This window comes from Ptychodera flava, chromosome 21, assembly GCF_041260155.1.
Source record: "Ptychodera flava strain L36383 chromosome 21, AS_Pfla_20210202, whole genome shotgun sequence".
In the NCBI taxonomy this organism is placed as follows: Eukaryota; Metazoa; Hemichordata; class Enteropneusta; family Ptychoderidae; genus Ptychodera; species Ptychodera flava.
Window position 1 is genome coordinate 6,372,141 of NC_091948.1, and position 26,902 is coordinate 6,399,042.

General features: G+C 38.5%; 2 protein-coding genes across 2 annotated transcripts in view; one reads left to right on the forward strand and one right to left on the reverse strand.

Moving 5' to 3' along the window:
- LOC139121253 (uncharacterized) overlaps positions 1-26,902 on the reverse strand; it is a 76,491-nt gene that overhangs the window by 24,541 nt on the left and 25,048 nt on the right. The gene's annotated exons all lie outside the window — the stretch shown is intronic.
- Positions 23,120-26,902, forward strand: part of LOC139121252 (insulin-like peptide receptor) — a gene marked incomplete in the record, with an annotated part of 39,453 nt that continues 35,670 nt past the window's right edge. Inside the window, 1 exon segment of the mRNA XM_070685980.1 lies at positions 23,120-23,406. Coding sequence (XP_070542081.1) covers positions 23,304-23,406 — 103 coding nt within the window.

A 26,902-nucleotide genomic window follows, 5' to 3' on the forward strand; every position in this document is an offset into this window, starting at 1 on the left:
AAGGGTTTTCCAAGCTCATATTGAAATTACCTGTAATTTTCATAGCGAGGATTAAAACTTCCTATATTTCTGTTTCACTGAACAATAAACAACAGGTAGATTCAATTTACACGGACTTCAGCAAGGCTTTTGACAGTGTCTGTCACACACTTCTCCTGTACAAAGCCGCCAAATTCGGTATATGTGGTAATCTGCACAATTGGCTGGCTTCTTATCTTCATCTTAGACGACAGAGGGTAGTGTTTGGTAGTTGCTCGTCAAAATGGTACATTGCTTCGTCAGGTGTGCCCCAGGGTTCACTCTTGGGGCCACTACTTTTTGTTATGTTTATTAACGATATTTCACTGTTAGATATTTCTGCAAAGCTCAGCTTGTATGCCGACGATGCAAGATCTATCGCACCATCACATCCCTCGCTGACTGTGTCATGTTACAGCAAGATCTTGACAAATTTGCACAATGGTGTAACAACTGGAAACTGTCACCTAATATCAGTAAATGTAAATTTATCAGTTTTACACTTAAGAAAAGAATCATTTCCTCTCTTGATTACTCCATCAATGGTACCCCTCTTCAACGGGTCCCTGTTGTCAAGGATTTGGGCATTTACCTTACTTCCAACCTTAATTATTCTTTCACATCAATAACATTGTTTCTAGAGCTTTCAAATCTCTTGGTTTTATTAAGCGTCTCTGCCAGCCATTCAATGACATTTCAGCAATTATTTCTCTGTATTTTGTTTATGTAAGATCTATTCTAGAGTATGGCTCTGTTGTGTGGTCACCCCACCAGCAGGGCCAGTCAGAAAAAATCGAGAGAGTACAAATTAAATTTGTGAAATACATTTGTCGCAAACTCAATGTTCACTGCAGTAAATCCAGCTACCCATTTTATTGCAGAATTCTGAACATTCCTAAGTTACACAATAGAAGACTAACCCTTGACATGTGCTTTTTGTACAAAATAATTCATTCACATTATGATGCTCCAGATATTCTAAATCAAATCTGCTTTTATGCCCCCAGTAGAAATTTACGCAGGAAACCCCTTTTTAAACCAGACTTGTGTTCTGTTAATTGCAGAAAATTCTCGACAGTGCCCAGATGCATGTCTGTTTTTAATGATATCTCTTTTAAATGTAATATAGATATTTTTTCTACGCTGTGTAGTTTTAAAACTATTTTATCCAGTCATTTTAACAGTTCTCCTTTTTGATACGTGTATGTTTTTTCTCAATTTAATGTATCGTGCTACTTTTATGGTTGTCTTGTATATTTGTCTTGTGTTTGTGTGACTTTTTTGTTTCGCAGATCTGTTAGTGGGTTTGCCCGTTGATCTGTGTATCAAATAAAATAAAATAAAAAAATATAATGAGTAAACTGGATTTCACTGTCAGAGAAGGACAATTTGTCAAAGTCATGACTTTGGAGTCTCTTTAATGGTTTATTCATCAATTTGCTGTCAAAGTTGAATTTACATGGACACAACAATAATGTTCATCCTTTTGTTGACAAGCGGAATACTTTGTATTACAATTCTCCTTAAAAGGTATAATCCGATGTGTACAAAAACATGAACAAGTAGATTCCAAGCTGCAGACTCTATCATGCGATTGCTGCAGTTCCAGAAAAGTCTAACATGTCATATTCAAACAATACGTGAATAAAAATGTCAAATCTCGTTTGAGTAGTAAGTGGCCATGTGACGGAGCCAGTTTTAAATGAACAGGTGTCCATGACAACCGCTGATTTCAGACACTTGGTTTTTCCGCAAGATTTCAAGAAAATGTCAGTGCTCATTAAATGTCTCACAAAGTGATGTTTTCAGTTCACTGCGTGTCATTCAGATTACTTAGGAGGTGATGAGTATCATTTTGCACGTCCTTTGACTGACGTACATTTTTGGCAGACATCATAGAATGCCAACAACCAACTATGCCGCACTCACATAAGGAGAGGAAATCGATACATGCATCGGTTTGAAAACAGCCAGTGAGGACTTTCAGATGACATATGTGACAAGGATTGCACAATTCATCAAAATAAAGGGATAAACACTGAATATTGAGTGGAAAATCGCAATGACACGATGGATATTTCGAGAGGAAGAAAATAGTTGATCATGTCAATATAAAAAACTGAAGGCTGGCTTTCTCTGTATTGATTGTCAGTATTATTGGAAAAATTAACACACGCTGTGTGAAGTAAACAGTAGTAAGATGTTTTATGACAATAAAAGGTTGAATGAACAAGGATAGATGTTTTTCTGTGCATATTGACTTTATGCACTATTCTATAACAACAGGTGCATCAAGGATTTTACACAATACCCTTTTCCCTCGTACATGATGAATGATACGTGCAGATATTCTAAATCGGTACAATGCATCTTAGACGTAGTCTTGATATATACATGTAATTCATTCTACAATCAGTTTCAGAACAAAATTTGATGATCATTTCATTGAAACTATTGATTTGAATTGCACCAGTTTTGCATATTGAAATTCTCACATTGATACTGAAGTCCCAAACTCATGATTCGCTATGCATTTCTGACAGAAAAAAAACTTAATTACATAAAAAAGCCCCACAACACCTCTTTTCAGCTTCATTTAGTTGAAGCTAATAAAAAAATTATTTGGTAGCATTTAAAATATATGTTTTTTCATATTATTTCTGTTCAAATTGACGCACTTTTCCAAAGAGCGAAAAAAAATTACTAGTTATAACAAAAGCTTAAACATTGTTTATATAATTAATGAATTTATCAATATGAACACTTGATAAAAATGTATCTCTGTCATTATTTCATATATATATAGTAATTATAGACGGTAAATGACACTTATGAAAATATACAACAATAACAGAAATATATTTTTACCAACAATGTCCATATTTGTAATTTCATCAATAATCGTAAACAGTTTTTACACTTTTGTTATGGTTAATGACGCGTTTTTGGCTCAGTGGTTATTCAAATACTTGATAATCCATGTAGGATAGTAATTGTACCATGGAACGGCCACAGTGTAGCACCACAGTCAGATGTCAAGATTAAGGATAGCCAATGAAACCATGAGATCGTACCCAGCCTTGTTAGAAAACATGGAAAAAGAGTTGAAGATGTGGATCTTCTCAGTAGAGTGTAACATGTATTTCAGTTTTGGATAACAAATTGCTTTCTTCACAACAGACAACAATGGAATAGCCACATCGCATGAGCACTGGCATCACGCAATCCCAGATCACTACTTTGCAACTTCCTGCCATATATGTATCAAGCTTGATGTAATAATGATGATATTGATGATGATGATGATGATGATGATAACTTCGAATGAGGCAAACAGGATCAGACAACATTTTCAAGAACCGTGGACAGCGTGTACAAAACATGGCAATAAGGCAAAGAAATTGAGTGGGTGTTGGCTCATTCCCATGGAAACCATTATGATGAATTCCCATGGGCCTGTAAAGGAGAGTTTAATGGCAATCTTGAGTCAAAAACTTTCTAATGCGTTGGCAAGAACGATTTTACTTAGAAAACAGGAAATCGTGCCTACTGAATTGCTTTAATCTAAGTTGTTGTTATGGCGATGCATCCTAATCCAGAGATCTGAAAGCCTGCCATTTTGGATTTTTTTATGTCTCCTTTTATGACAATTGCAATGCTTTCAAAGCTTCTCAGACCATTTTCACACCAGTCAAGTGTTTTATTTGTTCGAAGCAGAGTCATAATTATTCAGACTGCTTATGATACTTGAGAAGATGGTGACACTATGTGCCCACAGGCAGTGTATATGAGAACAGTGCATCATGTGCTGAGGAAACTGCTAGTGAAAGAGTTGTTTTTCAATGAGGGATGAAGCAAAAACAGACTCCCTGGCTTGGACTCTTGGAGAAAATACAGACTCCCATTACTCTGCATTCCTTCGTCTTATACAAACTGATTTATGAAGATTCTCTGAGACATTTTGGTTTTTACCAAAAAATGTCTGCTTTTAGAGGTATTCTGTTAATTGTAGGTTTAATATCTGTCTATTGAATACTAAACAGGCAATTAAGTCAATAGTCTATCATACACATCGATTTGACTGGTAACTGTTGGTTTAGCACACAAACTGACTTGCAGAGCAACGGACTTTGTCAGAAGACATTGATTGGCATCTGAAACATTCACTATACAAAAGCACTCTTGGAAAGAACATGCCACAAGATGTAACAAAACTGTGAATATTTCAACAGACGTTCATGAAATACGTTTCTTCTAACAGTGAGACAGCAAGTGGGAATCGCTTTGTCATTCAGTTTTTACATTAATTGTACATTAAAAACATATTATTGTAAAGGGTGCTCCGATGTTTCAATAACCACTCAAAAACTGCCAGCAAATATATAGGCACTGTAAGTATTATTTGAAGGAATTATATCACAATAGGTGAGATGTTAATCTGAATGGATAATGTAAATGTACGTACTGTTTTCACTCAGAGGTACAAGACTGTATGAATTGCATTTGCGGTACAACGTGTGTATAATCCGGAAAGAGATCACATGTACTGATATTTGCATGTATGTCTGTACTTATCTCTGCGTGGCAGGGCTGTGTGTTTGATACCGGCGTTATACGGCCTCCCGTATAACGCCGGTAACACACAGCCCTGCCACGCAGAGCTAGTCTGTACTATATATACAGTTACATAAATACTTGTCTGTGTGTATTGGCATGAGTGTCTATGATTCCTTCTATTTGTGTATGTTGTCTGTGTAACCTAATCCAACAACAGTACCAAATTTAACGGTCACCTTTTCGTCATGTCTGCAGAATCCATTCAGTTCTATAGTAATTAACTGCATATCGGAGTCACACATTTTCACGTCCATGTGCAATCGTCGTCCGGTCCGCATGGCTTAGCAAGACCTGCGTAGCATACTAAGGTGGGGTCCCTGCCGGCAGGGAAACATCTTTGGCTAGCGAAGTGGGTTTACAATAAATGTACCCTTCCAATGTTGGGTATTTTATAGATTGTCATCCAAAAAAAACCCCTTCAAACGTGAGTTTCAAGTCGTCGCATAGGACTCCCAAACAATTAAGTGGTATTTGTGATCTTCTTGTCTGAAATTATCGAAACACACCAGACTTGACAATCTATGCTTGTCGATACATTTAGGCCTATTCATAGTTTTATCGATATCCTTCATTGATCTGTTTCCCTCCTTGAGCACGAGTAAGGTTATACACCATCCTGCCCGGGCTTGACACCAATACCAAGACGTAAATAATTTCAAAACTTGAACTCTTTCATATCCACGTAGTCAAGAACATTTTCTGTGTCTGTCAAACTTTCTGCTATTGTACACCTTTGGGTTATGTAGTAGAGGCTACGTAACCATTACTTCAAAGTAATGTTCATAGCCATAAATTTTCACCTCGTGATCTGCATTCACGATACCTTCTCCATAAGGTGGCAAAAAGCGTATGGTACTGTTAAATCTATGGGGCAAAAATAAAATCAAAATTCATACTAATCCTTGATCTTTTATTGTTGTTATTGTCGCAATAGACGGTTTAGAAAATCAACCAATACACAGTGGACACTCAGCAAGTAAACCAATGTAAAGACGGAACACATAGTCAAATCTATGAAAGAATGATACATGTAGTCATATTAGTAAATAAAGAAGTGATGTCAAGTGTTTCGAAATAAGTGAGCACATCCTGCAAACATACGTGGCACCCGCTATATATCGATTTAAAGTTCATAATCGAAAAAAAGGTCGCACTTTATGCGCCTGTATCGCTGAGATCATATGAGGCAGGTGGTGGTACTCATAGGAAAATGGATAGCCATGCGTGTTCCCAAAGTCACAAAAGAGGGACTGTACGTCATCATGGTTCGTGAAAACAAGAAAATGGGGTACATGTTTTAAACGCTGGTCGGCGAAAGGTTTAAAATACGCCTTTGAAACCTGTTGAGAATTGTCTTAGCTGTACAGCCATGCTAGCGCTAAACAGTAAATGAGGTTATTTAAAATTATGACGTCATCATGCACACTCCTTTCCCAAAGGTTATGACGTTGTTTCAGACTCAGAAAACAACAGACTACAATCCTATCAATCTATACAACATTGATATAACTGTATTTGAAATTGTGTCTCCTCTCCTAAATTTCGTAAATTAGGGGAGGTGCATTTTGATTTAATTTTCTCCTTATTTCCAAAAATAAGGGCGTCTCTTTGTTTAAAAAAAAAAACAAGGGGTGTTTTGAAATTTTGCGGAACAAGCATTGGAACCCAGCCATACCGTGGGTGCCACCGCCGGGTATCTGAGATCAACGTTTGCTTTCAGATTTACGATATCTATTCACCAGCCCATGATACCTGTTGTGAAAGCATTTGAATGGAGACACAAGATAGTCATCTCCAGGAGTAACCTTGATCTAAATGATTGCAGAAGAGGAGTTGTGTCGACTCAAATCAGCATACGCAGTGCATGCTCTTGCATAGGGAATATTCACAAATGTAAACCTATAAACTCAATACCTGTACCCTACTAATTACAAACTGATCGTGCATATTGACAGGAGAATACGTGGAAATGGACATATATATCATTGTCTAACTAATCATACGGGTCAATATTCCGTATTCAAGAAAGTTATATTTTATTATTTCGGGTAATGTAACTCAAGTTGTATTCTGACAAATGTTCACGGTGTGATTTTAGTGATTGTTGTTGGCGTTGCAGAATACGTGATGAGTTTTGATGGAGATTGTCTGCCCACATGAAAAGTGTGGGCAAGAGTGTGACAAGATTTACCTTCTCCCTGGCGGCAGTTTTGTGACAAATAAACTTTGCAAGAGCACGACTTTATGAAGTTGGTGATGCAAGCTAAGAATGAGGGAAGACTTGCTCATGGAGGGAAATTAAAATACCCTATCATCATAGAAAGACAGCTTAGACTCACAAGAAAGGCAGTTAGACATCATCACGAAGCTGTTGTAATTTTTCTTTCAAAATGGTATTTCATCAACGAGAAATAGTACTGAAATGATATAATAGCCCGCAGTTAAGCACGTTGGATTGAATTTTATCCATATTCTTCAGGAACATATAAATAAATATAATTCTACTTACAAAGGACCCTCATACGACTTCCTAATTTCATAGCCATACCGATGACAGGCAAACTAGACCATATATTCCGATTGGATATTATTCATACCCGTTGACATCAGAAAATGGAAGAACTATCGTGAATATATCCCTTTTTTTCTTTTCTAAGACTTCAAAATATTTAACAATGATTAGCAGGGTATAATGACACTTCTGTTCTTTTAGCTGATCATCATGCTCCATCTTCCCATTTTTGATCGAAATAAATATCAGATTATATTATCTTCAAAGATTCAGAAGACAATAATGTTCCCTTATGTCCTATTAAAGGGAAACAGTCGTCGGAACTGCGCCTGTACCACGATATTCAAATGCACCTCTTCATCATACCTGCAGCATTTAAATTATACGATGTTGATTATGACAGACATTTTTTAACTTTCATTAATCACCATCGTACCTTGGATATAGTGTTTAAATTGGTAGTTTGGGTCCCATACGACCTTTGAGCGCAGTTCCGACGACTGCATCCCATTAAACTGGAAGTATATTTGACCTTCAAAGCCCACTGTGTGTCGACGCCGGCCAAGGCAATTTGCGCAATGATAGTGACAAAACGAGAAAATGGCGTCAGAAGAACAGAGTGCTGGATTTATCAAACTTCGCGTTTGATTAAATAATTCAAACGATCGCAAAAATCAAAGTGAATTTCTATCTGGCAGCAATCTTAATGTGCAAAAATCAGATATGGTGACTAGTTTGATCAACCATACTAGGATGTTGTGGGCACGAACAACGATTGAATGCCACCTGATTCGCGAATCAAAAGTTATCTCAAAACAAAAAATAAACTTATGTGCTATTTTGCACTTTACTGTACTTCAGCAAAAGTTTGGATTACATCGTGGAGCAAACGACACGGTTCCGAGAAAAAATGCAAAATCAACGGTGCCTTTGAGGAGCGTGGCAATACGGAGATAGCAGATTTGTCAACACCTGTAAACAGTGTAGAATACATATTCGTACTTTAAATTGCAATACATAGAGGAAGAACGCAAAAACAAAGTGCCAAAAACCCGATAATGTACTGCTGAGTTTTTTGACGGAATGCCATACAACCTTCCGAGGTGATTTCGTAATATCCGTCATATTTCGGAAGGAATGTTGCTGTAAATGTTCGGAGAAGGTTGTGAGATGCGTCATTAATGGAATCATATTCAGCGACGATAGCCAGGAGACGTGTCGGCTTATTTTTATCGTTTGGTGAAGGGGTCGAACAGTCTAACATGAAAAGATGACAGGGGTTGATGAACGGACCAAGGCTATACAGACAGATCTGATGACCGATGCTTTGATCTTGAAACAGTTTCTCTGATATCAATGAGGCTGTGTCGAGGACCTTGCGGGCCTACGTGTCGAAAAAATAAAGAGGAAAATGAACATCCCGACCGCTCAAGGAAATTCTGCTGAAGAGCACCGGCAAATTGCACGTACATTTGACAAAGAGCGTCATGTATCTGAAAAATCCAAATATTTTGTCGGAGTACATCATTTTTGTAATCTTCAGCGTTAATCACCTATTCTTCCATCTTTCCGTTGTCACGGTAACTGCGACTAAGATGAACACAAATTGTGTCCGATCGGTAATGCTTTTTCAATATTTCAAAATTGCGATTAGATTGACAAGACACATACCAATTACAAGAGGTTATACTTTTGAAATAATAGAAATTGGGACGCAAAATGTTAATTGTTGTACGTTGTATCAAGGTGATGAACAGGAAACATTTACCTTGAATCTCATAATGTCATTAATTGACGTCATACGTAAATAAGTCGCACATCCCCACAGGTGTCAAGAACTAATATTCCTTAATCGTGACATTTGAGAGAAATCGAAAATCATGTTAAATCGTCGTCATTACACCCGAGCTACTGTTATGTGGAGTGGTAGTTTGACGATAGCCTGCCTGTGACGTGAATTAACTTCCCATGAAATAGGGGCTATGCTATGCAGTGAAGTATTTGTATAGAATATTCTGCCGGGAAGAATGGATGACGTGATCGAGGCCACATATATATAGCTAACTTGTCAACACATCTTGGCACGACGCCAATATTGAATATATATTGATTTCTACGACCTGTTGTGAATCCATGCCGAACTAACTCGTGTGTCACACCTCTGTTGTATTCTTTGAATGGTTGATCGATCTCAATACACGAATTCCTTCCTCGGGGGAAGACACGACACCATGCACCAAGACTTATTCTCTGGTTTCACAAGATGTCCAATTTTCTTTTCAATTTCGGCTTTGAGGCCTGTATGATGATAGTCAGCGTGTCTCTTTCCGAATCTCTATTTCCCTACTATCACGTCATGATTGTCTCCAATATTTCTGAAATACCGCCTGTTGGTGTATCCCTTTATTGAATAGTTTGTTTCCTTGACGAGAGCAAAATCTTAGTGCTGACCACACGACAGTTAATCCGTTAATTATTTGTATACGATGGTGTGCGGGATGCAGAACCCTATAAACAGAAACACACGGAATGAGGCTGTCGGCTGTGTAGACAGTGGAGGGGAACCCTCTACTGTCTATGTTTAAACTTGAGCAATCTATTCCGCTAATATAACACCTGTGTATATGTATATATATATATATATATATATTAGGTCAGTTTACTGGAGGTTCGTACCTTTGCTGACTTTTATTTTTTCCCCGAATACGCAAAAAATATTTTATATTGTAAGTTTCCTTTGAGCTTAGTTATAGAAGCGTTGTTGTTGGGACAATACTTCAAACTTTTTTTATAACAGATCAATAATTTCCTTTTGAGAAAACAATTACATTCTGCTTCTTCTCCTACAAGTTCGTTTAATCACAAAGCTTCAGCCTTTGCCAACACAACACACGATTGCGTATAATATGGAATTCTATTCTAGACTAATGAATTCTAATCTGAAATATAATTCGATTCGATTTTCAACAATACGTTTGGATATCGCACATATAAGCTTGCTGTGTTTCGAAAACATGAACGCATGTGCATTTTGTATTTTGGAGGGAACGGGAAACATCAGTTGAAAACAGAAAAACACAATAGATTAAAAATACATTCTTATTCTACGATTCTTTACACTGAGCAGTGACCAAGTGTTGAACATCTCGAAACGAATTCGCTTGCCGCTCCCTTGTTATATCGTAAGAAAATGCGAAAACAATTCTTTTTCGTGTGACCTAAATGAAAATGTCGAGTTCACCATGTTAACGATTGATCGATGGTGTTCAATTGCCAAGAAAAAAACAAATGCAAGTTAAGTTTGACAGGCACGCATGCATAGTAATAGCGAATCATCCATCATTATAAAGGCGTATAGGCTGATTTATTGTGTGTTCGTTACAACCGAGGTTTGCGCCAAACCACCCCCGCACGTTTCCAAGCCGGTCGAGCGGTTCATTGGATTGCCATAGCGGTGATGACATCATCATTACTATGATGACGCAGACGACGGTCCAGTGCCATTATGCGGCCTGTCATCGAGTACGAACGATCAGCAGTGAATCCACAACAAATACTCACACAGTTACATTAGGGACCATCTAGCGTACGTTGTGCCAACAGGTGGTCGAGTCTTTTGCTTTATAGTAACAGTCTGTATTATAGCCACAATGCAAGAACTGTTATCGTCTTTGTGTATTTATTTGCTATTTTTATGTGATATTTACTTAACTTAAAAAGAACGGATATATTTGAACTGGAAACATTTCTTGTTTTCGTGTTTTGCCGGCACGTGAGCCGGAAGGGCAAGTATGGGGCACCTGTCGTAAGGACGCACGGGGAAAAAAACGAGACGAGTATCACGCGAAACTTACTGAGTACGTACAAACACTGGTCGCTTTATTGATTCAGGCTTATGTTGTTGGTTATTAACCCCCAACTCTTTCAATGTTATACCGATGCCACTTCTGAACAAGGAGAATCATAACCTCCATGAAATGCTTCACTCGGGACGGCAAAAGAATGGAGTTATTCCAAAGCACAATAACGTGACTGTTTGCAACAAAGTGACGACGAAACCGACGTGAAATAGATATGATTCTTCAGCTTTTAAGACAAAAAGAGAAGCATATATTTCTGAGCATGGGTCATGTGGCAGAAGTGATACGATTTTCCCATTTTGTTTTGTTTTTCTTCGCCTCCAAAAGATTTCGCTATGACCTCACTAAAACTTGCCGAATTACTTCTTTTTTCAATGACCGTATAATACTTTCTCTTCTATTTCGAAATTATTTGAATATGGCGGGCAGGCAGCTCCACAAGTGGCGTCCAGGTTGTGTGATCGCCATTTGTTCTGGAGTATAGCTGTATGGATTTTGTTGAACTCACCGAAGAAAGGGAAAGAGGATGTGACACGCGGGTCTCGAAGTGACGCAGGTGATGACCATACAGAAACACATCTATTTATTTTGCCAAGATGTGTGCCCGTCGCACTCCTCAAAATGGTGTCAGGGTACACGGGGTTCTTCCTGGAGTCACTTTGCAAATAAATCACCGTGTCCATTTGTTTGTTTTTCAGGCGAAATTCGGTCTGTTATCGATCGGCGGAAAGGTTTTTATAGGAGATTTTTGACGACCTAAGAGCCATTCTTCTGTGTCATGTGGTCAGTCCAGAATGAGCAAAAAATGTGTACAAGAAATACACTTACGCGGTGAATCTGTCATGGACAGACAGTCAGAGACAGCAAGGCTGCATTTAATCATCATCACGTCATCGGAGGGCAAATCGCCAGGGTTCATCAGTTCAACGAACTAAACACCCTTTCAGTGGGTTCGGAATCTACACCGAAACATGTTTGCTGTTATCGTTGAGTACAACACCATTGTTTCAGAAAGTACCTGTGTGTTGTGAAATGCGCGGGAAAGGTTTAAGTTATGTATTGTTCCCAAACATTTCGCCTTTTATTGTGGAAAAAAATTTAACAAGGTTTGTGGATTCGGAGTACATAAAATGGATAAAATAATGAGTTAAATAAATAACACGTGTACATTAATAAATGACTAAAAACACAAATTAAACAGACAAATCGCCCAAAAAATCACATTTAAATTCATGTAATTTTGGGCATGTTAATTTACATTACTCCAAATAACCAGTGACTCCGAAATACTAGGTCGCATTAAATAAAGTAAATTTTCTCCGTTTTAAATGGAAGAAGTGCAGATTTAATGATTGACGGTTTACAAAACACAGTTTGGTATCATTGCCAATTCGGTAGTGTTCTGATGAGGTAAAGTCAACTATGTTGGCGTGCTGATGTACTGCCCCAGACAATCGTCCTGGCCACCGTGGCCTAGTCTTTGGGTATCATTTGGATCTGAAAGGGAATGGAATTTTTATAAGCTTCTATGATAGCGGGCGAATTCATGCTTTGATCAAAAAAAAAGACTTTGGCCGAATCAAAATTCGCCGGATTTATTAAATTATAGTAGTACTCACATACCTGTTGCACGGCAACTGTCTAAGCAGGGCGCTCTCACGATCTACAAGCGGTTTATTTCTCTTGTTCGAATGTTTCATTGAAATGGAATGTTTATACATCGATTATTAATCATTAACTTGTGCGAATAGCCTGCTCTTGATTACCTCGCTATTAAAACGTGCGGATTAATTATAGATACCTTACGGCTTCGAATGTGGATATGGTGACGTTACAAAATTAGAGCCGTTACCAACGATAGCTTCTCTAACTATCATTGTTTTATCATATTATGTTCATCTGTAAAATGCCTTCATAATTTGGTACTGTAGGCCTAACATCCTAAGACTCTCAGAAGCCCGTTTGTTCCACTTTCATTCATGAACTCTTGCGTCTGGTTTACCCAAACGCAAAACATGATGACTGTATATAGTGACTTGCTGCACTGAGCCTCGACCAACAGTCTTACTTTAGAAAATTTGCGGTCTCCGGTAAAGCTAGGAAAAAGGTGATATGTTGGTGAATTCTGAGCGGATTTCTGGTCTTGGCGAGTCCCTTATAACCAAGCTGTCGATGAGTAGGCCTATTGGCAATTTGTAATTGGAAATATCATCGAACAAACTTGCGCACAGGGTGCTTGCGGGCCGATTTGGACGTTTGTCTATGAAAGTTCCAATAGCTGTGGTGGATGCGTAAAGGTGGTAAAAGTCAAGAACCAGCCCGTAAAAGGCAGGAATTTCGTCTGAACTCACCACAGCTATGGACCCACAGCTAACGTCTGGTTAGTCCATGTGCTTCCCGTGATTAACGCCATTACATAAGATAGACAAAGAAATAAAATAATTCTGGCCCTTGACATTTGGCAAAATGATGCGGAGATGCATTTGTTTAAAATTTGATTTCGTTTTCCCTTAACCACTTTGAGTTCATCATACTTTTGCTTTGTTTCACCGTCTGCAAAATTCCCTCTCTTCCCCTTTCAGCAATTTCCTTTGTGAGGGGCAAGTAGCTTTCAACGTAATATGCTTTACACGTGATATCCTTTATGCTTAACGATATTATATCAGATATAATATTGTTAACCATAAAGGATATGCGTCAGCTGTTTTTGTCGATGAAAACTATACGTTGAGCATTTTGTTCAACAAAAAACCAAGTGAATACGCCCAGACCTGTAAGTGACGCAGGCGTTTAGCGGTAACGAATTTATGGAGGCGGTGATGGTGGGGTGTATTGGATCCGATTCCAAAACTTGTACCAACAGGCCCCCAACAGGCTCATTATCATTAGCGCTATAATGACAAACAGGACACATGAATAACCGAAGTAACGTCAGCGTGTTTTGATGACGTCAGCAAAGTAAATGAACTACCGGATCAAAACTCAATTATCTTGTCTTTTAAAGTGAAGCTCAATGATGACCTTTTTGATCTTTGTTTATCGTATTGTAGTCAAGCTTCCTCCTTCCCTCCCTCCCTCTCTCTCCTCCTCTCTCTCTCTCTCTCTCTCTCTCTCTTTAAGGTAAACGCACCTCGGGGACAGACGTCGGACTCTCAAACTTTTACAATTCTCCTCTGATATACAACATGTGGGGTTCATTTTAAAGCTCTTGGTGAAAGAAAACTTTTCACCGGCTTAGTTTTTCGAAATTCGAAAATTTTTATTTTTCTCCATAGAGTTAACACAGGGATGGCGGCCATTTTGAATTTCTAATATCGGTTAAATCTTGGGTAATAGGGCCGTTCACAGTTTACGTCACTGTTCTCTCATTAATATGCAAAAATAAATATTTGTCCGCATTTTTAGATTACGCTTTTGAAAATTACGCATGCAAGAACGACGAAAATACATCTCAGTGGGCGACTGCTAGTGTAACAGTGAATACTAAAAAACATATTCACGACTCAGAGTACAAGCTGCAAAAACAGCCACGCATGCAACATTGATAAAATTTGTCCGCATTCAAGCTGCGTGTCGATGTCGCGCGCGTACAGCTATATTTAGTAACAAACCTGTAACCGGGAACAAGGCTATTTGTTTCTCTAGTAGCAAAATTTGCACGGTGACCCCCCTATTTTTATTCTTGATTTTGAAAGAAAATGATTAAAAGATTCCTTGAGGAAAGTTACAGCAAAAGTTTAAGTCTTTCACTTTCGAGGTGCATACTACCTTAAAAAGAATACACACACACACACATACTCACACACATATTATATATATATATATATATATATATATATATATATATATATATATATATATATATATATATATATATATATATAATAGTAGATGAATAAAATTGCACACGTCTACTGATCTGCTTGTATATTTTCTGTTTATTCTGTGGTAATTTTGATACTTTAATCATCTACTATTACCAAACCACGCTACGAACAACACTGGGAGCTATCTGTACATCTCAAGTATACGTAATATATATATATATATATATATATATATATATATATATATATATATATATATATATATATATATATATATATATGATCTCAAATATTGCCAACTGAAAACGCTAAAACGCCACACAAAGTTCAGCATTTTCAAATTGAGACTTCGGCTCAACAATGTTCAGATTTGTGTACGTTCAGGGTAGACGGTCACTCACATAAATTGAGAATTACTGCTCAAAATTATTCCAGGAAAAATGGAATAATGAAATTGACATGAAAACTGAGGGTTGACATCCATCGCATACCTGGCAAAACTGACGGTGGAGTTATTGGTGAGAGGACTAAAACAATGCAATCTTACCGTCCAAGTGTGTGTATACACACAGAGGCGAAGGAGAGTTTTGCGTAAATCATTATTAATACATTAAACATCGTGTGGAGTTTTTGGTAGTTTTCCGTAAATCATTATTAGTCAGTTATTGTAAATCATGCTTATTGTATTTGGGTACATACAACATACATACATACATACAACGGTCTTCTATGTCCATGAGTCACATTTTTGAAGCATCGGTAAACATGCAAAGAGATGATGTTTCTTTCTCTGCATCAACAACCATCCACTTATACTTCCAGTTTCGTTTTGAGTGTGGTAAGCTAGATCACGAAGATTATAAAGCTCAAATTCGCATCCATTCATTATCCATGCAGGGGACCAGAGAATATGTACCAGCTTATCGTAAACCCCGTCAAAGCATACTCTGAGCGGAGTAACATCATTTCATCGAAACCGTGTTGGTAAGTTGACGGAACTGTCCTTTCGGTGCCATCATCTATAGGCAGGGCCCTTAAGCCGGGATTTTGCAAACTCAATTTCTCTGTGAGAATTACATCAAAGGTCTCAGCTACAATATGACTGATCAACGCAATAGCCAGGTGTGTAAGTCCATTGCTATTTTGTGTGAGCAGAATTCAGCCTTAGACCCGAACATAAAATATTGTGCTGTTCCTATAATCCGATCTTCCCTATTTTTTAGCTGCCGACCCTAAACTCTTTAGAGCTACGTGAACACGGAAGTAAAACAATGAAAGAAAAAAACCGTAAAAATCACGCGTTCGTGAACGAGGATGTGTTTATGTTGTTTTTTTCTTTGTATGTATAATACATTTTTCTGGAAATGTGGCCAGTGTTTAACCGCCCTGAACCCCTGAAAAATGCATATTTAAAAATAAAAATATTTTGGGAAAAAAATTCCTGCAGATCTACTTACCCTATTTTTGAAAACCATGTTATTGGAACAGCACAATTTTTTGGCCTTGTCAACGGTTGAGAATCACGTCAGTATTTATTTATTTTCACTTTAACAGACCTTGATCGCAATCTGATACATGATCTTACTGGGGTTCACTGCAGAACTCGGGCAGCAGCGTGAAAGAAGAAACTTTCCAATGTGTTCCATAGATATTGGATGGTTCTTGAGATTCTAGTGTGTGGTGCCGTTTTTAACAGCACGCAAACCGGCATACATAAATTAAATTAACGTAACTTCTGGCTTCGGAACCCCAGAGTCCATAACCCTATGACAACAAACGAGCTCTTGAGAAATTAAATATTCTTAAACATCGTGTGGAGCTTTTGGTAGTTTTATAGGTAGAAGAAGATTGCATAATTTCAAAGCCCTGACTGATGGCCGCTCGGTCGTTGACCTGACAGGTGATCCCCAGGGCAAAATTGACTCACATATGCATATTTTGCTTGTGCCGTCTCCAACACCGGTGTCTGCGTGGGAGAAAGTGGCCGTACCACACCGTTTGTACAAATTCTGACCCCTGTTTGTATCTTTGATTTAACAGAAAGGTCGTGAGCACCGATGAGCAACAGGTGGGTCCTTTGGACTTATTCCATTCAACTGTCCATTTGACCATAGACCCTAAAACATAACAGTACGAGCATGGTGCAACCAGTTTCAACGAATGTATTAGCGAAAAGTATAAACACATGCATTGCGTAATAATTCTACTGTATTTTATCTTGGTTTCATATCAAGAAAAGAAGAAATCTGACGGCCATTAACACGAACATTGCATTTGTCACTTCGCTTCTTATTTTCCTTTCACGCTTTTGTGTGCCTGATTTCAACTTTTAACCGTTCATTTCCTTTCCTGTTCTTTAGTTCGGTATTTTGTTTTCATTTCACCTAATTAGCAGCTAGAAGTTGTGAATCTGACTGACCAATGCAATAACCAGGTGTAAGTCCATTGCTGCTTTGTGTGAACAGAATTCAGCCTGGGTCGACTCGGCCTTAGCAAAGGCCAAGAATCACCACAGCATTTGTTTACCTTGATCGCAGTCCGATACATGACCTGACTGGGGTTCACTGCAGAACTTGGACAGCAGCGCGAAAGAAGAAACTTTCCATGTGTGTTCCACAGATATTGGATGGTTCTTGGGAGTCTAGTGTGTGGTACCGTTTTTTACAGCACATATTTTTTACCTTGGGGATCGGTTACCAAAAAACCGGCATATTAAACCGGCATGTTAAACGAACATAACCTCTGGCTTCGGAACCCCTTTGCCCATAACCCTATGACTTATGACAACAAATAACGGAAAGGAGAAACGGGATAGTAAGGAATTGAATATTCTTAAACATCGTGTGAAGTTTTTGATAGTTTTATAAGTAGAAAAGGATTGCATATAATTAAAGCCCTGACTGATGGCCGCTCGGTCATTGACCCGACACGTGATCCCCAGGACAAAATTGACTCACACATGCGTATTTAGGTCGTGCCGTCTCCAACATCGGTGTCTGCGTGGGAGAAAGTGGCCGTAACTCAGCGGCCGCCGCGTAGTATGCATAGAACAATATTCTATGCATATTTCGCGGCGGTCGCTATGTATCACTACACTCGTAACCGTGGGCCGTAACACACCGTTTGTACAAATTCTGACCGTTTGTATCTGTGAACGAGCAACGGATGTTCCTTAGGACTTATTCCATTCAACCGTCCATTTGACCATCACGATCGCTGCAACGATACCAACATGGTGCGACCAGTTTCAACAAATGTGGGGAAAGTATAAACACATGCATTGCGTAATCATGCAACACAAAAGAGGCCATTGCATTTTATCTTGGTTTCACATCCAAAAAAGAAGAAATTTCACAGCTACTTACACGAAAATTGTATTTGTCACTATATTTGTATTTTGTTTTCCTTTCACGCTGTTCGCATACCTGCTTATACCTTTAACCGTTCATTTCCTTTCCTATCTGTAGTTCGGTATTTTGTTTTCATTTGTTTTTCCATTTCTGTTTTCCTGCGTTTTCCTTTTTTATTTATTCCTCTTTCCCGCGCGTTTCCATTTCTGTGCATTTTTTACTCCTTTCCATAAACTCTCCATTATACCCTTTAGTTACCCTTCAGATCTCCCCTTCAACAACCCATGCAACCACTCAATTGAATTAAAACCTTATTTTTATATGCATTTTCAGCCAAATGGACGCTGAATAATGTTGATAAATACAAGGACGATCACAATTTATTCTTTGCAATCAAACGATCCATTAAAAAAAACTGTGTCGTTGAAAACATTAGTTTATTTGATTCTCTATTCAGTCTCAAAACTGTGATAAATTGTCGAGTTTTAAATGTCAGGTCACTTTCGCACAGAAATTAATAACATGATAATTCTTTGATATCGTAATTTCTTAAGAAATTTATTTGATCTTAGAAAAATGATATGAAAACGGCTTCTGACGACGAATTTCAGAGTTTCAGAAATATATATGCACTTTGTCGGGCGCAGTGTCACGTTCTCGGCACGTTATTTTTTCGATAGCGTTGCTCCTCTTCTTCCACGGGTTTCATCACACCGTCAAGTTCAACTCTCCTTATATTCACATAATGGAATTGCCAATTGAGAGATTTGCCCCAACGATGAAAACGATCATTTTCAGCGAAATGGTGAATTTGAATGCAGTGATATCAATTTATGATTAAAAATGTTGTTGTATATCGATACATCGCTGACATAGAATCCGGACTTTGTGGGACGTGGTAAACCAACCCACAAACTAACAAAATATTAGTGGCAATGGTATCGTATTATGTTGTTTTACATGCGCTCTTTTGAAAAATGAACGCACGGAGATTGCCTTATAGACAAGACTAAAGTATGGTGGACCATTGAATGCCCTTACGTATTACAACTCAACATTATCTTATAACTATACATGTTTGGATAAGGTGCCTCAGACAAGCATTTATTTCTACCATTATGGAAATATGACCAAGTGGTATGGCAGTTTATTAATTCCCCATATACGTATTTCTGTTTTCACGTACTATTCTAGCGCACGAGTCGCTGAAAGGGGTAGATTTTAGATCTCGGGTGATCAGGAAGACCACGTGACTACTCTTCAGGTGCAAAGTACTATATGTTTTTAACGGAGCTATCAAAGCATGGATACTTTTTGATTCCTGAATTCCATACATTTTCGGTTTCAAGTCATGTAAATATGAGTTGGAAAGGGAGTAAGGCCGCAAAGCGTTTTTATCAGGGTTTTCTCGACAATTTTTTATCTCTATTTTGGCGACCTAATACAGAGACCTTCGAGGGTCTATGCCTTAAACCAAAATCTAATGGTCAACCATTAACTGCGAATGCTTGTGAGTATGCGGGTAGCGACGTTATCTATATATCGGTTGTATTTACATATAATTTGTCCATCATCCTAACGTCGGGAGCCCAATTACAGGAGCTGATCCGATGCGGAAGCTATAACTCCGTGGGTTGAGGGGGAAGCAATGAAGTACCTTGCTGAAGGGCGAAACACTAGCATGAGTCATGGTCACACTGCTCCAACTCACCATCCTCAGATTCCATGTGCGCTGAGTACTCTTTCGCTGATGACTGGTGATACTTCCCGGTAATTTCACTATGGCATTGCGTTGTCTTTTCATTAATATAGCGCCCTAAATTAGAGGTACATGTGTCATTGACCATTGGATACCAAAATTTCATCGTAATATTTCTGAATTACACGTTTCTTTTTTATGTCTTTGTCTGCGAGCCACTCTCTCATAACAGTCGCGATACATAAGTGATGCTTTCCCACGCGTATACTTTAGAATTGGCATTGGGTCTTCGAGGGAGGCGTTTTGGTCTGAAGAATCCGTGCAAGAAAAACAACTCTGGACGTAAATGTATATTGCAACAAATAGCTTTTCATGAAAAGTCACTGGCATTTCCGTATGCGCAATATTGATCATCCTTTGTGATGGTGGCATTGCTATGTCAGAACAAAGGATACAGACAGTTGAAAACGAGTAAACAACATTTGGCTGTAGTTCAACAACTTTTTTTCCTGCGCCATTCGAAAATATGTCGCCAGTGGTATCTTAAAGGAAGAGGGTTGACTGTTTTCCACGGTAAGTCATGAATGTTGAAAAAAAAATCGATAAAAGAGGAAGCGACTTTTTAAGACAAAGTGGGAGGGGGGCATCTTTACCCCTCAGGCGCATTCATCACAGTGAAGTTAGCTCCCGGCAAGTTGACCAACACGCCAAGCTGTTGCAAGGTATTTAGTGTAGCAGGTCAACTAGAAAGTAAACGAAATATTCTGAGATGCAGTGGACAGCTCTCTTTTCACGCTACGAGGAAAGGGGAGTAGGGCGGAACTTTTTCAGATAACACTTCGAATCCCTTATTTGTGTTTTTTTGTTTTTTACTGACGGGGAGGAAAAAGCAGAATAATAATTCACAATTTTTGGTGATGTCATAGGAGACTGGTTCAGGACGAGCGTCATTGATGAAAACAGACACGGGTGGACGGTTCCTGGCGTTGTCTTTTGTTCCTGTTGAAGCAGGGCAAAACACGGTACGACATGGTTAAGGCCCGATTGGTTGAATCCTGAAAGCATTCACTTTGTTTACGCATACACTTACACAAGATCTCGTGACCAAACCGCTGGTCAGATGTTTTGTTTATCCACTTGCGTCTGGTCCTACGTTGTTATACCGTCATACCATCAACCAAAGTTTCTCCACTTGTCCGGAGTCGTTGGCACCAGTCTCTTCGTAGAAGTTGTGTGGGACAGCAAAACAGCAATTTTAATGATTCATTTTACCAAAATATGTTTTACTTTTTATTTTGACCGATGTGGATTTTTTGTCACGCATGGAGCTTTCGGGCGATGTCAAAGTTCGTGCACACAAAAATATATCTATAATGTCCTATATACTGAGAGTTTGGTGTAGTTTCCACTGTCCCGTTTCGGCGTTTGTTTCTGTAGTTTGGATTACGCGATGATACAAGGTTCCAATTAGTGACCTATTCAGCGATCGAACCCAAGGACAGTTTGACAACAGAGGTGTTTCGATCCGCTATTGTTATGCAAAATATTCATCATTGTTTCCCGCTTTTATTTGTATATCTTGTTGTAGTTGTCGTGTGTTTGGGTTTGCTTTTTTTGCCACACTGTCAACATGAATAAAGAAACAACAATACAATAACGGATAGAAATATAAACACGTACAAATAATCAGAAATACCTGCGAGGCAGATATCTCTCAAACGGGTACAAGCATAACTAAATTGAAACTGTACACCAGTGTATCAACAACATCGCATTGCAAACACGGTCTTGTGACATCGACAGTGTACGATTGCCGAGTTTTGAAAATTGTAATAGAGGTGAACATCGCGTTCAATCAACAAAAATATCGATACCAAAGTGCTAAGTGAAACAAACATAAAACACATTTGTTTATCTATGTCAGTGTATACAAACACACACACACATACATACATACATACATACATACATACATATATATATATATATATATATATATATATATATATATATATATATATATATATATGGTTTAGAGTTCTGATATAATTTTTCGTTTTAAATTCGTTTTTATCGTTAAATTTTGTGTTTACTTGATGTAATTTTTGTAATTTTATAACTGTGTCTATGCTTATGCTTATAATGTGGAGCCATGGACCGAGCAATTTAATGCTTTATTTCCCATGAAGACAGCTGTATTCTGCATCTGGGTCTGTAGTATGCAGTGGTAGAGTGTGTGTGTGTGTATATATATATATATATATATATATATATATATATATATATATATATATATATATATATATATATATATATATATATATAATATATATAAAGCAACCCAACGAGAGAGAGCTGTGCGTTTTCAAACAATTATTATGCGCACAGAAAATATTTAAAACGATTGTTGTCGGAACGTGATTGTTTGCCCGAGGTGCGACATGTGATCAAGGGCTTTGTTTAAGCATCTTTTGTCATTTATTGATCCTTATTTATTAATCTATTTATTTATTTATTTGTTAATTTGTTAACTGGTTAACTGCAGCAGATCTGCGCATGTAGTGTTGACATACGGTGATAGCAAGAAGACATTATCCTTCAATCATTATACAGTACCAATCAGCCCTATGTTAATAGGTAGATACCATACTAGGTATGGGGGAGTCAGGGCATTGACTGGACAGAACACAAAATAAACACAGCTCTGTTATTATTCCTCTCTAATTGATTAAATTACGATCTTTTAATTATTATGTGTAAGTTACATGTATCCTCTTCAGTCTGTTCTTTGCCCTTTAAGTTGCAGAAGATATCGCAATATATTGTCCCTCTATTCTTGTGTTGCGCACCCCTATTAATAATAAGACGTCCCGACTTGTTTTTCTCCCTATTTCAATAAGAGGGAGAGGTCAGTGCTCTGCTTGCTACGTGGTATTCAGAAACGAATGACCGTCATATTGTTCGATTTTTCACTAATTATCACTCGAAGGAGAGACCCAAGGAAACTCCACAAGTAACCCAGGAAGACTAAGGTTTACCCATCATATCTTACGCACAAGTGGAGTGATTTTCTGCTATAGCGATCACAGTTTGTCGCAGGTTGTTTGTTTCGCAGCGTCGATTTCTGGAACGAATCCAACGCCGCCATATCATCAGCTTGGCTTGGACCCGCCATAACAGCCCTCTTGAGAGGTGCAAATCAACGCCGAAATTATTATTTTGAAATATTGTTTTTTACCCTGAAGGAATATTCACATTACGGAGCGATGGCGTAGAATATGTCTGAGAAGATTGAATCAACGGAAGTGTGCTGAAGAACACTGAACAAGTCCAAATTTCACCGTCTTTTTCTCATGTCTACGCGCCTGCTCTGCAGTGAGCAGATAAACAACGTGCAAAGAGGAAAGCGTCGTCAAATCTATGATGAAGCCAAATAAGACAGTTTCACCTCATATTCTGCCGTTTATGGCAGTAGTGACTATATTTCTGGTGTCGGCAGTAGACTGTCGAATGCAGGAACATGGTAGGTAGATTTCTGACATACTTCTGGAATCAAAATGGCAAATACGGGTACTCGGGGGTTTTATTGACTTGTTTTGATACTAAATGCGTCATTTCAAATTTATGGGGCATGTTGCCTTAGAGCTCACGTAAGGCAGAAACTTCAGTGTAGAGTGTAGTGAAAGTCCTAAGATTTTTCCTAGCTTTACTTGAAATAGCTTAACACAGGGATATAGACGTGTATGGAAACATATTTGTTGCGTCTTTCGGAGAATGTTCGGCGCAACTGAGGCGACCTGCTTTTTTCCACTGGTGGTCAAATCCATCTGCGACAGCTCACGTCTGCCGCTACGGCGCAGCCTGGGTGGTAGTACTACTACACTACAACACAACCGTAACCGTCCAACAATATCCAAAGAGAACCTTTCAGAATCGCAGTTTCGTTATCGATTTGCAAATTTGCGCCAAAATCGAGTGTCGATCGCGGTGAAATAAAGGATGTGGTTTACTTGTGTTTGCAAACACATATTCAAGATGTTACATGTTGGTGTGTTTGCCATGACTTCGCCGGTGTGTCCCAATGCTACTGTGTTGTGTAAACGGTCTCTTCAGGAAGCAATCCAGCGTGCTAACAGCCAGTCGAAAACGCTCTTCTCAATGAAATAAACCGTATCGAAAGTCATAAAGTGGCAATGTTTATGCACGCATTGCATATCCCAACACACAATTTCCCCATCTCTCCAGCATTAGTAATGCGAAATATGCTAAAGCGTATTCATAATTTGTACAGGGTCACATACTGTCTGGGTGTGTGACCTCGCTAAGTAAATGCACTGCATCTAGATTTTCAGGGTTATAGTGTTTACGTTCACGCCGCTCTGAGCTGACGGCTTTCAAGGGTTCAACATTCATTCTTGCCGTTGTGGTAAGGGGAAGAGGCGTGCACTCCATGCGACTGTATCACAACACGCCCATTCTAACCTTCCTGGCTGTGTTGGTTGTCTGAAAACAGCGGTACTGCGAAAACGATTGTGAAGGTCTACAAACACAGAAATAACAACAAAAGATATGAAGGGAAAGAGAAAATTGGATTTTATCAGTACATTTCTGATGTTGATATTTTCACAGCTCCGATGATAACTGTTTCAGTGGCTTCACATTGAGTGTGCATCATATTAACATTGACACAGTTCACAGAAATGTTGTAATTTGAGGGCATAAGAGGACAATAACCAATGCAGTGACCCGGCTGGTATGCATGCTGGGCATTCGATAGATGGAGCATGAGACTCACCACATAAGAGTTTTTTTTCCCGTGTTTAAACCTCTAAAAGTCCAAATTTAAACAAATTCATTTGACTTAGAGTTTTGCAAGAGAGTTCAGTGAGTGCATCATTCTGGTACAGTGTAGGCAGGGGAAGTGTAGATGCAAGGTTTGTAATAAGTATATGGTGGGAGGATGCGCAGAAAGAAACCAATTTTGATTGATGAGACAAGGTAATTTTGATGTTTACAAGACTTGAGTTGGGAGTCTCTCTTTTGAGATATACAGGGTCAAAGGTCTTCCGTGCCCTGGTAAAGCAAGCCAGTAGGTTCATATTTAGGTAAGATAATTGTGATGAATCATTAAACTGACAGAAAAAAAACAATTTTTAGGAAGTCAAAGTTGTTCCGTATGCTGGAAGGAAAGCCAGCCAAAAACTTCTCTAAATCGTGTTATGAGTGAAGCTTTCATTACATATTGTGGTAATTTCAGGGAAATTTCATCTAGAAAAAGAGGAAATACAGATACCGTTCTGTTTACCTGTGTCAGTCAACAGAGTTGCACTGTTTTAAAATGGAAGATAACCTTTTGAATCGAATAATCCGTCATAACTGTGACAAAATGTTTTCCAAACAAGATATTTAGCACATCATTGAGAAAAGTGACGCGTGACACATTTTTCACACAAGATCTGACATCAGTTCAGTGTGTTTTCAATTGAAGCAAAGTTCTGAAATAAAAATATACATGGGGGTGGTGGGGGGGGGGGGGGTAAACAGGATTGCTGTATTGGGATGTTAAGCAGACCTTATAGATTCTTGTGTGATTTTGTTTTTGCTTTGTCTGCATTTTGTGTGATTGTTTACTCCTAATGAGAACTTTGTGAACACTTTGTTGGCTTGTGTGAACCAACATGTGCAACTGAATTTCCATTCTTTATGTAACATACATGTAAATATAGTGACCCAACTCTATCAAAATTCTTAAAAAGGGGGGGGGGTCGTCCTGTTTGCAGGGGAGGGTATGGGATCCATACAACAGATCTGTTGCTGTTCAAAATATATCGCAATATGTGCATATCCAAAAATTTGAAAATGTTGGCTATACTGAAACTGGTGACCATGGCTTAAGCAGCTTCATATGAATGAAGGGACGCTACCGGAGTTAATTTGGCAAAGTCTTGCAGTGATTTTACAGCTACAAAACTCATGAACTACATGAACATGCATCAAATGCTGAATTTTCTTCACATTTACCTAACATTCGCCAATTTCAGAGAAGAGGCAAGCTGCAGACGGGATGACCTCTCCCTTTCATGTATTGAATCATAGGAACTCTTGAGACCTCACTTACATTCTAGTTAGTGTCAACAGTGTTTTGGTAGAGAAGTTTTGTCTTTGAGATTTGATATAAAATCCAGTGAGACCATAACATTTTCTGAATGCAGTTTTATTGAGAGACAGTATTAAGAAATTTATCATATATTATTTTATTGCACAATTTTGAGAATTTTGGTGATGCCTTATCTTTATGTTCAGTAAAAGAGGTGAAGTGCATGTGGTATCATTCTCTCCAAATATTATGACATCTGGTATGTATTGAGAATTGATGTGGTCATCAGTGGACCATCCTTGAACTGAGTGGACAGCCATAAATCTGCCAAGCTCTCTCAGAGATCAGGGGAAAAAAGTGGGAAGTGAGTAAAGATGAAGATAGGACACTTAAACTGAAAGTCAAACTTTTCCTTGAGGAGGGAAATGAAGGTTTCACAGACAGCTGTGCACACAGCCACTCTCATTTGTATGGAATGTCTTCATTTCTGCAAAACATGAGTTTTCAAACTCTGTCTATTGCCAGGAAATCCTCCTTGGCGCTCCCTATCCCTGGCCGAGGACAAGGTCCCCCCACAATTGCAGGGTTTCAATTTAAACAAAGCCAGGTTTGTTGACTTACAGTAATTGAAATGGCAGCAGTGGACAGAGAGATGGCAGGTGTCAACACAACAAAATGAATGAGAAGGGGTGGTTTGCTTAAGATATTTTCTACTGTGGGATGACATCATTTGATGTTAAGAAACAAAGGAAATAATAAGAAGAGAAAAGACCATCTGGCGTATAGGGCTAAGTACATCTGGTCAAGAAAGTGGGGTAAAACTTGTCAAAACAGTACGTGAACGGGACTTGCCACTGGGTTGTTGTTCAAGTGAAATTAACCAAAGTATGTCACACTGGTGGCTTGGTGGAAGGAAAGTGAC